Genomic DNA, 16,154 nt, shown 5'->3' on the forward strand with positions numbered 1-16,154 from the left:
GAGCCACAGAATTAAAACGACCAGACCCCATTAGACCCGGTAAACGATTGCCACGGGAACGAAGATAGGCGGTTTCGCGCGCGTGTTTACGCGGGCCCACCTGTGAAAAAAGGTTGTACCGTTTAATTAGGGATCGACTGTGTGTCCACCTTCCGGCCTGTACACTCCCCGCCAAAAACCACTGTCATTAAATTCCTATAGAGGCAACAATCACAGAAGCAATTATCTGTCTTATTTACTACTGCAGGAAGAAGCTCTTCAGAACAAAGTTACGCTATGTGAAAGTTGTACATGTGACAGTGCAAAGAATCTTTTCTCAGATTTCAAGGTCATTGGTATTTTTTTCATCGACAGCTTATATATTTTCTTTGTTATTCTGATAGAGCATGAAAAGGCGAATCCAACGAGTACCATAACTATACCATTCCGATCATTCAACCCCGAGATATTTGTGTCTGAAAGAAACAACTATACCACCATTCAGACACAAATATCTGGAGACTGAATGATCAGAAGGTTATGGTTATGGTACTCGTTCGATTCGCCTTTTTATGCTCTACGACAATATCGAAGAAAATATATAAGGTGTTTATTAAAAATATACCGATGACTTTGAAATCTCGTAAAACGGACCTTGAAGACATTTCCTCCCGTCATTAAACGTACCTTTTGAACGCTATAACTTTGACCTGAAACATTCTTTCAAACAATGATAAATAAGACAGATACTTAGATGGTTATGTTTGACCGAGACACCCCGTAGACTGTCTCGCGTTTCTCGGTGATAAATCGGCAATTTTGTGATTGTCGCCGTGAAAAGCACCGTGTACACGAGTGACCCTTTTGGAGGGGAGTGTATCGAAGTCGCAGACCTTTTAATTACACGGGCCGGGCAATTAGCGATGGGAAAAAGCTTCGAACCGGGCAAGATTTGTCGTATCCCGAGGAGCAATTTCACAGAGATAAGAAGATAAGGTTCGGCATCGGTGGACACGCCCACGCGACACACGGCGTTCGAAAACGTTGCCCAGCATATTCGCGCCGTATCCAATTACTCCGCGTGGCCTCGCGTAAACGCGAGCGCGAGCGCCCGCGCGCGTAACGGAAGAAATCGGGTGAAGAACGGGCAGCCCTGGGGAGAATCGGCGAATGAATTACACACACGTGGTATTGCTGGATTAGCTTCGAAATGGGGATGCTTATCCTGTTAACTGGAAATTCGATCCTCGAATTAACCCTTTCGCGAGAGGATCAACGCGATTCCGACGGAATTCTACCAATTATTAAACTCTTTGCTGCTGTCTTATACGTAGCCTGAGGATTCTGTGCAAAAACATTAGAAGAAATCATTAGAGACCTCTCAAAATACTGTATATATTATTTTCAATCTATTAAACATGCTAGACAAAAAATCAATTTGACTCCAGTTCGACGCGATTTGGTTAGAAAATGTCTCCTTATCAATAGATATTAATAAATTAAATTCATTTAACAACAGAATATTTCGGATAAGGATTCACCGTCCAATAATAACTCCTAGAGCACATTATGACCGGCTCCGCAGTGGCGCTAAAATATAGGGTTGAGTGGTAAGGGTAGGCGGAGGATCGGTTGGAATTTTTGCACGCAATGATGATATATTAAATGGATCCGATTCGTTGATAATTAGTGGAGGAATGGGGACGGATCATTGGCGAGATTTTATCGAGGATGGGTTCGGTTGGTGTCTGCCGGCCACCCGGGCAACCTCATAAATATTGAATTTCGATTTTTACCTGGTACACCTGGTCAAAGATGTTCCCGCCGGTAAAAAGACAAACGCCGAAGACTTCGCGTCGCGTTGAAACGCCCACGCTCTCCGTATCTCGACGAGTCCAATTACATTATATGCGTAGACGGCATAAATACTTGTAATACGCGCCGGCTGCAGCAGGAACAAGACCGAGGGAACCGATCGCCGCGGCAAAAAGAAAAGAAAACGAGACCAAAAAGGAGGTGTCGGCGCTCGCCCTCCTTTGCGTCTCGCTATTAATTACAGGTGCCGCCGCCGGAGAACGGGCCGGGCAACGGTTATCATATTTCGAGAGTATAGTATCCAAATCTTACCTTGTTCATTTTTTTTTTTAATTGATGGGGTTTGTTCTGATGTTCGTTTATAAGTGTTAGAATCTATTTGCTTATCCACCTCTGATTTGATGGTACCGAAAATTACAGTCTGAAAACTCGCTTTGGGCACTTTTTGAAAGCATAGACTATGTAATATTACAATATAAGATAGGTACCCTTTAATATTTCATTTATTGCTTGTGTAAGTTTAACAATGAAAAGTAATTGTACCGCAGATAAAACAAGTAAATATGATTCAAATCATGCCATGTTTGGTTTCATTTTATTGAGAAAAACGTCACGAATATGTTGGTAAAGGTTTCGATTACAGAATAATTAAAAATAAAAATGTTTTTTCACTAGATTAGCATTATCTCAATGTTATGTCGAAAGTTCAGAATAACTTTTTACGAGGGGATTGACTGCATCTCGAGTATAGAATGCGCATTTGTGAAACATCAATAATGTTAGGGATCAAAGACAATGGAATTGAAAAAAGTAAATGGGGGCGCCATCTTCGAGTAGCGCGCACAACTTCCTCTGCATCGCAGAACTTTTCAAACTATCTAACTTGGAATATTGAATATCTCCGTGGGAACTAGTTTCCCATAATGTTTAAAGTGCCTTGAGGAGACTAGCTCGGAAAATAATGTTTATAATGCCCTCTAAGAAATTAGTTTTTTGTTTGTCCTGCCAACTTCCTGTCTCTCGTGTCTCGAAGTTTTAAACTCTGGGCGTTTTCACTCGTAGACGTATGAGGGACGCTGGAGATTCAATTTTTCATTATTTTAATTCTTCTTCAAAAATTACCTGTGCAACTATACAATCCGTACAAATAAAATTCCATGGAAAATCCCATCGAATGCGCACAATTATGTTCCTAAACAAAGAAATAAATATCTTGCAAATAAAATTCCATACCAAATCCCACAGAAATGAACACGATCGTTTCTGCAAAAGACTAAATAAACAAAAATTCGTTCGAGTCGACCGATACTTTAGAAAACAATTGAAGAATGTCGATACAATTATTTCCGATCGATTAAAATTAGTAAAGAAGGAAAGAAACTTTTTACCTGATTTCTAGGTTTTGCAACCGCCGCAGGAAATTTTGATTTTCCAGAAGAACCTGCAATTCTGGCATCAACTCGATGCCACAAAACATGCGAATTCTCGAGGACCCTTCGGCCACTCGACGCAAAGAAAAATGGTCGCCGTCGAAGGGGTCGCAAAAGTTTAGTAAATCCGGCGACTAGTCCCGGTGCGTTTAATTTTCACCGATCCCATCAATCTTCCCCGACTCAAAATGAGGGGCTGGAAACGCGTGTAACCCCGCCGCTATCTCGAAAAAGACGTATACTTGGCAGACACGTAAGACTCGTTCCCCCAAGCCCTAAGTTATGCAGATTGGCTGATCGTAGGCGTGCAATTAAGATTTCATTCGAGCCTATCCCGATGGATCGGCCGGCCGAAATGGATATTCGTTGTAGTTAATTACAGGTCTCCAGTGAATTGGATTAGCCCCGTGCGTTGCCCGCGATTTTCATTCGCGCCGCAGAGTATCAAACGAGTCTATCTTACTTCTATATCCGTCTTCCCTCGCTGCCTAATCGTTTCGAATAATATATTCTGATCTTACCGGGCCAAAAAATCAATTTTCCTTTCGCTCGTGTCGAAAGTATTAGGGGGGCCCATAAGTAATCAATTATTTTGAAATCTAAAACAAACTTTGTAGTAACTTTAAGCTTTTATTTCTTAATTTATTATATAATCTCGTTGTAAAGTCTCGGGTTGTAAAAAAGAATTATACTATTTAGAATATTTTGAACACAGGCTGCCTTACCAAAAACTGTAAAAGAATACGTGCTCCTCTTGAACGATCGGTACAAAACTAAAGGCGAAACAAATTCGTTGCAAATAATTGATTACTTATGGGTACCCCTAATACATTTTTCGAGTATACTTCGAACATTTTGTGATCGTAGTAACAAAAAAGATAGAACGAATGGACTCCATAAATTGTTGCGATGTTTATGCTAGGACTAGTCGCACAGGTCGCTACGAGATTTCGACGCGAGGAGTTCTCCTTTGGTGGTAAAGGTCGACGGATTCATGGGTTTCGCGAGAGAAATGGGGCTCGATGACAAGTTGACGCCGACCCCATTACGGTTAACCTATTGAGATTCCAATCTAGGATAGCAGCGTAACACGTATCGCGGCGGCTCTGTCCAATTTTCGAAAGGAATTCCATCTTCGTGCGGCTAGTGTGCGAGCGCGCGCGCGCACCGCGCGAGCAGGAGGATAGATGCAGTCGGCGACTGGTTCGATGATTAATTGCTACTGGACGGGGCAATCGATCGTTTGTCGGATTTTGGGTGGGTATCGGATGTGGCGAACGCGATACCACCGTGATCTATGATCCCGCGGAGGTGTCGGCTTACGGAAAAGGTAATTCACCGTTCTCAAAGCGGCCGGAGCGCCGTTACGCAACGCATGTTGCAAAATTCGTCGGTAATAGCCGGCAATCGACATGCATCGGTTCTTTCTCTTCGAAAGATCAACCACTCTAACCCGCTAGCAGAAGTTTCCTATAAAAATCCCCTACGCTGTAGCCTCACACGCTTGTGCGACGCTGAAACAGCGAAAATACTTTTGGCAATGTTTCGAATTCATTGCGGCGATGATAACAAATTTTTCCCGCGACCAACCGTGGATTCGAAGATTGGAGTCTCCTCTTTGGAACAACGTCCGAAAAATTGGTCTGCGATTTTCTCCCACCGTGTTTTATTTAACTTTGAACGAAAAGCGGTACCATCGCCAACAAATTTTCGAAAGTAGAGTCTTCGATTTTCCATTGTTCCACAAGGCACAGAGAAGCTTTTGATAAAACTAATTAAGGTGTCTGAAACAAGAAATTTGCGATTTAAAATGAGCCTGAACTGATTATCGTGCGATTCTTTATCTTGCTTGAAACTCGCGGGCGATAATTTTCGAAAAGAATTTCTTCTATAGTCTTGCTCTTATTTCTCGAAGGACTATGAAGGAGAGAGGAAGAGTTTGAGGGAGGGCACAGCATGCGGCTAATTAGCGTAAATTTGATTCTCGATTCTACGGAGCGACCAACGTCCCACGGTAATCGAGGCTAGCATAAATATACCCGGGAACGGGAATAGTCGGATGATTGCCAGGAATCCAGTTGCCTGGACGTTGTCCCGATCGAACGCGATTAATTCGGCTAATTTAGTCACGAATTTCGGAACTGCTGACCCGCGGCCGCTGCTCTTTGGCACAATTTCCATGTCGAGAGCCTATTAACCGAACTCTGCGTTTCCATGTAATAAGGTGGTATTCCGTGACAGCTGTTTTTCTCGGACTTCTTTCGAAATTTTTCCACGTACATTCGACAAGAGTTATCAGCATAAGCTATCGCCCTTTGCGTTCACCTATCTTTGAAGAGTGATTAGAAATTTTTTTGTTCAGAGGAAATTCAATTTGCTTGATTTCATGCAAAATAAAATTGTTCTGGCATCGATTGTAAGAAACAGGAGCCAGGTAAAAAGTTTGTTTCTCTCTTTAATAATTTTAATTGGTTAATACATAGATGTTAACAAATAGTTTTGATAACTTTTTAACATTTTGAAGAACGCCTGCAGACGTTTTGTCGTAAACGGATGAAATCCGGTGATCAGATTGCTATGGTTTTCGCAGAGCCGAGGCGGCTGACAGAGACTCGGCTCGAGTGGCAGACGCAGCCAGGGCTGGTCCAGGTTCAAGGACGAGGTCGAAGGAAACACCATCAGGCGAAACGATGGCAGCGTTCCAAGAGATCGATCAGCCGGCCACGTCACGTCGAGGCTCTCGTTGTCGCTGACACGACCATGATGGCTTTTCATCAGGACGGGGACGTCGAGACGTATCTGCTGACCATCATGAACATGGTGTCGTCCCTATACCTGGACCCCACCATCGGCAATTTCATCAACGTCGTCGTCGTCAGGATCATTCTCGTCGAGGAGGACGAGGCCGAAGTACGTACGAACCTCTCACGTCAACCGTAACTGCAAACCTTACTCGAAACAGTACAAACAAATCCCTTTTTCCCCAACAAAATTGCCCTATTTCTATTCATTGTTAGGATTTTTTTTTCTCACTTATGGAGCACTGACTAGACTCTTCTTCCTCTAGGACAATCTTAAAAGTGCTCGCTGTAATACATCAATGAAGGAGTGGATTCGAAAAAGAGATGAGCATGTAATTTGATAGAAAATTAGGGGCTCGCAGCTCGCAGCAGGGGGGAGGGGGTAGATCCCAACGGAAACGATTTTTCTTCGTAGAGACGTCGGGCTTTTATGAAATCCATTCGAAACTTCATTCTCCGGCGAATGAAGTTGCTCGGTAGCGTCAAAAGTAATTCCTGGAACTTCATCCTCGGATACTCCCCGATCGGGAAGCTTAACGTCTGCGTCAGTCATGGCGCTTCGTTGAACTTTCCAACTATTAGTTTCAGCGGGATGTAGATCGACGGGACGAAGAGAGTTTTTCCTGTCGACTTCGAACGGTAATGCTTCTCGCTGGAAGAACTTCCGTGGGAAATTACGAAAGCGTTGACAATAGGACGTGAGGATTATTCGAGTGTCCGGTTATTGAAGTTAGGGGATGCTAGCCACGATAGGCTGTTGACGCCGCGATGTCACCGAAAGTCTGTCGAAGACCCGAAGAACAACTCGTCTGCAGTGAATTCTCGATATATGTCAACAACATAATAATTCCGCGACATTTATCATCTAGGCCTTGGCGACATACATACAGAAATCGTTGTATTCATTTTTCAGCATTGAAAGAAGTTGGTGTGTTTAAATATTCCTGCAGAAATTCTGGTTCCATTGAATCCGCGATTTGCAATAATTTAAGTCGCACAAACTGTTGCGTGTACAAATTAATGGGCAACGTCTTCCATTCTGCATCCAATTTGAGTGAAAATCTGCAATAAAAATCTGTGAATGAAAATGGTTTGATGAATGAAATGAAATTGGTTCTGCTTTATTCAGCAGGGACTGGACATCGCGGTGAACGCGGACAGGACCCTGTACAATTTTTGCAAGTGGCAACAGAAGCTGAACCCCGTCGACGATTCCCATCCGAATCACCACGATGTCGCGATTTTGGTGACGAGGCAGGACATCTGTTCGAGGGCGAACACCCCGTGCAGCACCCTTGGCGTCGCCCACGTGGCCGGCATGTGCCAACCGGACCGTAGTTGCAGCGTCAACGAGGACAATGGGATCACCCTGGCGCACACGATCACGCACGAGTTGGGACACAAGTGAGCAAAATCGCGTCGTGTCGTGTCGTGTTCTCTCGACGCGGTGCCAATTGTAATATGTTACACTGTCTTTCCAACCGTTATGCACAGTAGACCAAGCTAGAACAAACCTAGTCTTCTGGGTACGTTATGCGGCACCAGTCTCTGTTCGGTGAATTAGGGTTGCCAGGCAAGCTTTCAATGTCTCCCCTCACTTTAGTCCAACTACGAAATTCGATGATAACCAACAAAAGAACATAAATTCTACAAAAATACGGTTTTCTCTTGTATCTATGATAATTGACTCTAAAATGAACCTAACCGACTCTGTATATTGCAATATTCTCAATGGTTATTTCAATTGGGATTACTAGAGAATCTTCCAATGTTTCTCCTTATATCTGTTCAATTGGGAAAATCGATAGTAACCAACAAACAGTGCGCCAGTTCTTAAAAATATAGTCTTCTTAGTATTTAGAATAATTTAACAAGCTGCAACGGTGATAATCGGCTTTGTACATTACCGATGCAATCCCTGGTCATTCAATTATTGCATGTTTTCAATGTTTCTCGTGATCTCAGACGAATTAATTTTAAACAATGTACCGCAACATTTTGGTACACTATTGTACTGCCTGGAACATTTTTGTTTTAAAAAGAGCAACGAATAACGTTGCTGTGACATGGAAAAAGTAAATCTGTTGCCACGATCGTTTCCATAAATATTTTCGAAACATTATTTTCGCCGTCCCCGGGTGTAAAATAAAAAAAAAACAGAAAATAATAGAATTGCGAGGATCCATTCCTCTCGCTAACGGATTTGTTTTTATTAGCCGATAATGCGGTCTCGTTATCGCGAACGTGCCACGAGGAACAGGTTGCGCGTGCTATCGCTTCGTTGTATGGTGTATATGTTGTCGGCTCGTTTGTCACTCGACAACGTTTGATTCACTGGCTGTGTTTCCAATTTGGATTACAGTTTCGGGATGTACCACGACACAGAAAAAATCGGCTGCAGCAAACGGGATGGCGACACGCTGCACGTGATGACGCCGACGTTCGAGGTAGACACTATAGGGGTCGCTTGGTCCAGGTGCTCTAGAAGAGACATCACCAATTTCTTGGAGTAAGAAAGAAACATTCGTTCAGCAAGTTCAATTTCACCGAACTCGATTCACTTAGTAACAGGAATTCGATTTTTATCACGACTTTTTTATCTGCCAATTTTTGTCGACTTTTTGTATTGTTTACACTTACTTGCTCCCCTCATTTTAGGGATTCTAGAATATTTGTTTAGTCGGAATATATTCTTCGAGGATTTTTTAAAGTAACTAATAGTTTTTTCAAGGAATTTTTTAAAAATGCTAATAGTTTGCTCATAGAGCTTGATTAGGTGTCAAGGATTTTTTAGAATACCAATTGTATGGATATTTCCCTCAGAAAACTGAATTATGCATCACTAGAATACTAAGAATATTTTTCTTAAAGATTTCTTGAAAACAGTAAATAAAAAAAAAGTAAGAGTGCATATAGCTTCTCTGTTTTGGGATGCATGCAGACTATTTTTATTTAGCATAGAGATTCGCAGTCTAGTCGTTGTAGACCATTTGAATTCCATGTAAAAATACGAGGGATCGATACGGGCCGGGGGTTGTTTGTCCACGTTTATCTTGCTACACTCTTCGCATAAACACACGTGACAGCGCAAGTATTACGGGTGACAGTTTCCGGGGCATAGCTCGATGCCCAACAATGCCTAGTTTGTCGAACTGTTGTTTGCCCCGAGTGCAAACTGTCGCGATTCGCGGGATCCACCCCAAGAGAGAGAGAGAGAGAGAGAGACAGAGAGCAAAACGGTTTTCTCCCTCCTATTGTTGCAGCCAAGGGAAAGGCGAGTGTTTGGAGGACGAGCCGGCAGACAACGATTACGCGTATCCGGATTTGCCACCCGGCGCGATGTACAATGCGGAACACCAGTGCAGGCTGCAGTTCGGCGTCCGCGAAGCCTCTGTCTGCTCCCCGTTGCAGGAGGTGACGAACAAAAGAAAATTGATTGCCCGAGAATATATTATTCTCGAACGCGGCACCGTGAATAGAGCCTTGCCAATCTTCTTTACAGATCTGCTCGAAGTTGTGGTGCATCGTCGACGGCATTTGCACCACTATGCTTCATCCAGCCGCCCCCGGGACACATTGTGGCAAACACATGGTGTGAACACAGTAATTTCAAAGTGATCTTCCGTACTAACCACTCCCCTCGCGAACTTTACAAACGAATTCCTCGGCTATGCACTTGTTTCTTTATCAAAGAAACCAAATGACTTGTTGAGCCACTATCAAAATAAACGTAACATGAATCCGATGATAACTAACTTCAATTACCATACAATTTATGAACATTACAATCTTCATTTCGGATCACGCATTTAACTTTTGACATAAATCGTCTGGAATACAGGGTGATTCAATAAGAACTACTATCTGAGATAACTCGGTATCTATTGGTTGTGTCAAAAATCTTTTTAATAAATTATGTAGCATTGTAACAAATGCATCGCATCAGTACAATTTGAATTTCTATGTCACATTTTTTCCGAGACATCAAGGTGACCTTGTGTTTTTTCAAAGAATTCAGCGACCTATAACATGATGGCCTTGAGCTGACCTTGGAAAAGCCTTAGAAAATACTCAAGATCACCTTGATGGCTCGGAAAGAACGTGATTTAAAAAAATCAAACTGTACTCGTTCAATGCGTCCCTTAAAATGCTACATAATTCATTAAAAAGTTTTTTACAACCAAGAGATACCGAATTATTTCGGACAGTGGTTCTTACTGACTCACCCTCTATATAAATACTAACCATTTAGAGCAGAAATTAAAAAATGAAAACTTGGTACTTAATAGGTCAAAAAGCCCATTAGTAGACTTCCGTTAAAAATAAGGTGTTAACACATAATCCATAATCTTCTCATAATTTTGACGACAGATCTACTAGAAATTCTAACAATTGTACTGAAAGAAAAAAGTTCTATGGCGAAGAGTTAATTTTTGGTTACATTGAAAAAATTGTTTTAATGATCCCCAGTGGTGTCAGGACCAAGAATGCGTGCCGATCGTGGACAAGCCAAGACAGATCGACGGAGGATGGGGTGAATGGGGATCCTGGAGCGAGTGCTCTAGATCTTGCGGCGCCGGTGTCTCGATCGTCGAGCGGAAGTGCGATCATCCGGAGCCGGCACACGGGGGTAAGTTCTGCATCGGGGAGAGGCGACGATATAAAATCTGCAACACGCAACCCTGCCCCGAGGGCACGCCCAGTTTTAGGGCTGTTCAATGCAGCAATTACGACGACAAGGAGTACAAGGGGAAGAACTATACCTGGCTGCCGTACTTCGATCAAAGTAAGCCGATCTGCTCCGGTGGTTTAGCCCTTGGATGGCGTGCCGGCGCACTGAAACTTTATTTTCTTGAGAAAAATAGGAAATTTTTTGTATAACAACTGCCTTAATAAATATTGTGTCGAGGCACAGATAGATTTCAATTTTCATTATCAATAGAATAAACATAGAATTTTACTTAATGCGATAGGTAGAGGTTTGACTTTCTAAGAAGTTGCGTCCAGGTCACTGTGCGGCGATGTCCGGGTCCACTTTGACCCAGCAAAAATTTAAAGAGTAATTCATTTACTTAGTTCTTGGCAGTTTGTTGGAAGTTCACTTTGTAATTTGTAATTCATTCGGGAATTGTTTCTACTAATCCCGCTATATTGGCTCGAAGAATGTATTTGGAAAAATATTCAATGGGACCCTCTAAATGTACTTCCGAATTTCCAACTAAGCAGTTGCAAAATCGCCAGCTATCCAAGGGTTAAAACACTCTTCTCTATGTATATAAACAATATCGTGCTTGTGATTCACTGGAACTGAACGATTCATACAACGATCGTATTAATTGAAGCGGAACCTTGCGAATTATATTGCACCGATACAGAGGAAAGCGTGATCGTTCCATGGGGCGAGGCCGCTCTCGATGGTACACCGTGCAACGTCGGTACTAGGGACATGTGCATCGCTGGAATTTGCAGGGTCAGTTCATAGAAATATTCTACAGTCCCCCCCCCCCTCCCCCAACCTCTCATCCCCGTTAACAAGGGAAACCTGTAGCTGTTACTTCAACAGCCAACTAATAGATCATACTTGAAGAAATTGATCCACAAATTGTAGAAGGTTGGTTGCGACTGGTCGGTCGATTCGGACGCAACGGAAGATCGTTGCGGGATATGCCATGGGGATGGGACCCAATGCGAGACCACAGGAGGTGTTTACGATCAAACCGATGGGCCCGGCTACAAAGAGGTTGTGGTGGTACCCTCCGGCTCGAGGAACATCAAAATCGAGGAGATCGGTAACAGTAAGAACTACATTGGTATCGGCGTGCCGAATTCGGATAAGTACTTCCTCAATGGAAAACGGTGAGTGGACTTGAAAACAACATGAAGTTATGATATTGTGAGATTGGAAGTCTGAGATCTCTGCTCCGATCGGACAGGCAGATCACCTTAGCTGGAGAGTACGAGGTAGCTGGGACTCCGGCTTTGTACGAGCGAGATCGTGATAGAGAGAAGATTAGGATCCCTGGACCTATTAAAGAGGACATCGCTATCTACGTACGTATCCATCGACTGCATTCATTCTTCGGTAGAATGGCTGATAGAGGACTAGTCTAAACTTGGCGAATGGATTCCGGAAGTGGGGACCAAGGAGGCTAGAGACTATGGGGAGCTAGTGGCTGTGAAGACTAGGGACTAGGGGATCTAGGGATTAGGGCAGCTAGGGATCAAGAGAATTTGGGACTAGGAGAGCTAGAGAGTGGGAGAGCTAAGGAGTAGGCGAGCTATGGTCTGAAGATTGTAGGGACTAGGGAATCTAGAAATCTAGCGACAAGAGAAGGGACAAGGAAATTAATAAAGGGACCAAAGGAACGAAGATGGGAAATGGAAGAAGAAAGCAGAGAGGTCCGTCCACCCCAGGAACTCCACAGGAACTGACAAGTTTCGACAGTGCACGTCTATTTATGGAATCGGTCGCGCACTGCTAATCGATAGCGCTGCGCACTTGATAAATCACATACTTTTCTACAGAAATTCTTATCATTGTTTTATCCTGTGCATTATCTTCTGATCAATTTCTCAGGTCTACTCTCTAGCCACTTTCTTCTCATTCTCAATAACGTTATCCCATCACTCCAGTTAATTTCCAGAGGACACTACCGCAATTTCGGGCTGCGCTACGAATACACCGTGCCGAAGAAGGAACCTGACCGGGCACCGGAGTACTATTGGGAATTTTCGGACTGGTCACTATGCACTGTGACCTGTGGAGGTGGTACACAAGTATCCAAGGCTCTTTGCAGAGAGAGGAAGAGCGGACTCGTCGAGGACCATTTCTGCGAGGGCATTAAGCTGCCGGAAACTATGTGGCGGGACTGCAATACTAACCCCTGTCCTGCTAGGTAAGGCACTAGCTACCTTCTCAAGGAACTAAACGTAATCTCTCTATATTTCCTATATAATATACCCTAAGCAATCTCTCTACACCCTAACCCTTAAACAGGATTTTCCTCAATCCCTAATTGGCTTATCGTAACTACCAGGGCTCTATGTAACTTATTTGCATTTCGGCTAATGATAATGATAATAATAATTGTGAGATTAGATGGTGGATCGGACCGTGGCAAATGTGTCCAGTAACGTGCGGAGACGGTGCGCTCAGGAAGCGTTCGGTGATGTGCGTGTCCTCAGGGATGGGACCTGACCGTTCGGACCTGGCCTTGCCGGACCGCGATTGCAACAGAGACGTGAAACCCGAAGAGGTCAGCCTTTGTCCGAACCTGCCACAATGCGGCTCGACCACAGAGGCGCCCTTGATCGTCTACGCGGACAACAAAGACGCGTCGTTCTACAACGTGAACTCCAACGACCAAGACGGCATTACGATCGTCGACGGCCTGACCACCGAGGAACCGGAAATTCTCGAGTTCGATAACGTCGTCGACGAGAACCCGGATAACTCCATGTACAACACCAAGTCAAAATGGATCGTCTCAAAGTGGAGCCACTGTGCGAATAAAAAAAGGAGCAGGAAAGTCGCCTGTTCTGTGCAGGGAGATTGCAACCCTGACAACAAACCGGCCACTGTGGAGTTTTGTCAAGGTGGCAGATGGGTCACAGGTGAGTTCACTGTTTCGCTGAAATATTGTCCAAAGGGTAGCCCTCAAATTGAAGTAGTTAGGAGTCGTTATTTCAAGTGGCCGATATGTCCTACTATGCTACCACCACAGCTCTGTCTCTGTGGATGATAGTATTTCAGATATGAGAAAGAGAATAAATCAGATTAGAATTTCAGTTCCTAACAAGTAAAATATCGAATACTTTCGCAATCGGTAGCAGCGCGAAGTTGCATCAGGACGCACATTAGTTATCGGTTATCGTAATGCACCGACGTGACTTAGCCAGGCCATTAACCGTTTCTTTCGTTCGGCCTGGCCCGCTGCCAGAGGAACGTCGTGGTAAAGATCAGGCACGTAAAACATCGATCTTTATGGGTATGCTTGCAGGAAGATGGGGATCTTGCAACGCGACCTGCCTGGCAAGGGTCGGCGTTAAACGTAGAGAAGTCGACTGTCGTGACCGTATAACGGAATTGCTCTCGGACGATTGCAACCCCGAGAGAAGGCCAATCGATACGAGGCGGTGTTATCATAGGCGGCAATGCGCGAACGATAAATCTGGTAATTGCATACATTCTAGAGGGATCGTCACCCCGAGGGAGCATGCCAACGCAAACATCCGCAATAACTTTTACTACCTCTGTTTCGCTCGAGCTAATGCTCTTCATGGTCGGCTGGCCACGCTATCTGCACTGCGGTCCGGCTAACGTCTTCCTTAAAATCGAAAGTTTACTGCCATTCCCTTCTGATAAAGTCACTGCTCTTGTGTATACGGCTTTAGGACTCCTCATTCGAGCGCGCATGCGTGCACAAGTGTATATTCTGAACATAGCCCTGGAACTACTTATATGAATGTTTAAATATTTCCGAAAACCACTGAAACCCAACTGTGCTCAGATTTTACAAATAGCTTCATTTTGTATTAAAAAGAATATTTGTGAAAGATTTTGAGCGATTTGTAAAAATATTGTTTCCATTTTAATGTCGTTTTCTATCTTACACATAACCATGACGTATGCGGGATTAATTATAAAACATCCCTCAGGTGACAGAAATTACAATGAAGTTACGAACGTTTTGCAGCGGAGTTACAAGCTTGGATCAACTTTTTAGAAAGGTGACTGTTTGTTTTAACAGGGTTGTTTATTTCATATTGCGCTGTCTCAGTAAGCGAGGAAATAACATTGAAACGGTAAAATACTTTTTACGAATCACCAAAAATCCTTTTCGCCACCCTTCTTTTTTTTTTTTAATGTAAAATGTGTCGCCGAATTTTTAGCGACTGTCTGCAGAAATCTGCTTTACTTGCAGAGCATCGACGCGGTACTTTTGAATTCTATTATAGACTCTTCTTAATTGGCTATACTCCGAAAAACGTCCAACTTTTCAATGAACTTAACATATTAACACATTATCTAGCAGCATCACATTATTATAATCTATTAATGAGTTTGCAGACTAAGAATTCCATCTTTTGCAGAGTGCAAGGACACCATCGTCCCAGCCTCGGTCTGTACGACGTACAAACGCATGTGCGACGTGTCATCGATCGTCCAGGAGAAATGTTGCGCCACGTGTTTCAAGAAACGCAGACACAACCGGCAAAACAAAAGACACATCCTCGACGATTGACTGATCTACGATTAGGTCACCTGGATCAGCGAAAGCTATGGATGCGGGAACCATTCGAATCACGCTTTTCCGTGAAACAAAATCCGTCCCAGTTGTGTGCGCTTGTTCTTGATGTCCTTCAACAACAGACTTGCTGCATCAGAAGTATTTGTCAAAAATACTACCGATACTCTAAGAGCTCTGTGGATGTATAATAAATTTCCTACATTCCTTCCATACACCTTTTCTCGAGCAATGACTTTAAATCATGGTCAGAGCAGTGTACGAGAATCACAAGTTCGTTCAGACATTCCAATGCGAACGCGATTATGAGATTATATTTTAACAGAAAGTTAATTCAAGCAATCAATTGCTTCGAACGTAAACCAATAACATTATTTATAGTTTTACAGACATAGTGGTTCTAACGGTGCGAGTAGGAAAATGAAAATCTGCACGGTGTGCGAACGTTTGTATATAGAATATTCTCGATGTGTTCTTCAATCGAAAAATATATGTAAAAGCGAACTTTTGTATCTGGCGTCGCATTTGTCATGACGGTTGTAGAATAGAAACGATCCATGTGCCAAGTAACAGAATTCCGCTGGAAAACAATCGTTTGCTACTGAAAGAATGGAGTAACAAAGCTTTGTCTAATTAAACTGTACATTCTCCGCATTGTATTATCACAGTTTTAGGTGTACCTATTTTTTACAATAACCAGCTGTACGTTTTCATGGTACTCTATTTTTGTACAATCGTAAATGTAAGACTGCAGTCATTTATGTAATAAACTTACGCAATGTGCATTGTATAAAAATAAAATCGAAACTTTGTTTAATAATCCTGTACTGCAAAATGAAATGCTGGTCCCAAAATATAATTATCGTGGATGGAAATAACAT

The 16,154-nt window shown here is 43.1% G+C and overlaps 1 protein-coding gene across 2 annotated transcripts in view; it reads left to right on the forward strand.

The window, feature by feature from the left end:
* The window catches only part of LOC143355447 (A disintegrin and metalloproteinase with thrombospondin motifs 7), a 105,563-nt gene extending 89,532 nt beyond the window's left edge, over positions 1-16,031 (forward strand). Inside the window, exons 5-18 of one of the 2 annotated variants that reach the window (XM_076790253.1) lie at positions 5,815-6,134; positions 7,155-7,429; positions 8,388-8,534; positions 9,289-9,439; positions 9,528-9,617; positions 10,496-10,811; positions 11,368-11,495; positions 11,634-11,881; positions 11,959-12,076; positions 12,659-12,921; positions 13,125-13,639; positions 14,026-14,199; positions 14,684-14,755; positions 15,119-15,257. In XM_076790253.1, coding sequence (XP_076646368.1) covers positions 5,815-6,134; positions 7,155-7,429; positions 8,388-8,534; positions 9,289-9,439; positions 9,528-9,617; positions 10,496-10,811; positions 11,368-11,495; positions 11,634-11,881; positions 11,959-12,076; positions 12,659-12,921; positions 13,125-13,639; positions 14,026-14,199; positions 14,684-14,751 — 2,813 coding nt within the window. In that variant the 3' untranslated portion in view covers positions 14,752-14,755; positions 15,119-15,257. Of the gene's footprint in view, positions 1-5,814; positions 6,135-7,154; positions 7,430-8,387; positions 8,535-9,288; positions 9,440-9,527; positions 9,618-10,495; positions 10,812-11,367; positions 11,496-11,633; positions 11,882-11,958; positions 12,077-12,658; positions 12,922-13,124; positions 13,640-14,025; positions 14,200-14,683; positions 14,756-15,118 lie in introns of both variants that reach the window. The other variant, XM_076790252.1, reaches the window with a different exon arrangement.
* Positions 16,032-16,154: the final 123 nt, after the last annotated feature.

This window comes from Halictus rubicundus, chromosome 7, assembly GCF_050948215.1.
Source record: "Halictus rubicundus isolate RS-2024b chromosome 7, iyHalRubi1_principal, whole genome shotgun sequence".
Classification (NCBI taxonomy): domain Eukaryota; kingdom Metazoa; phylum Arthropoda; class Insecta; order Hymenoptera; family Halictidae; genus Halictus; species Halictus rubicundus.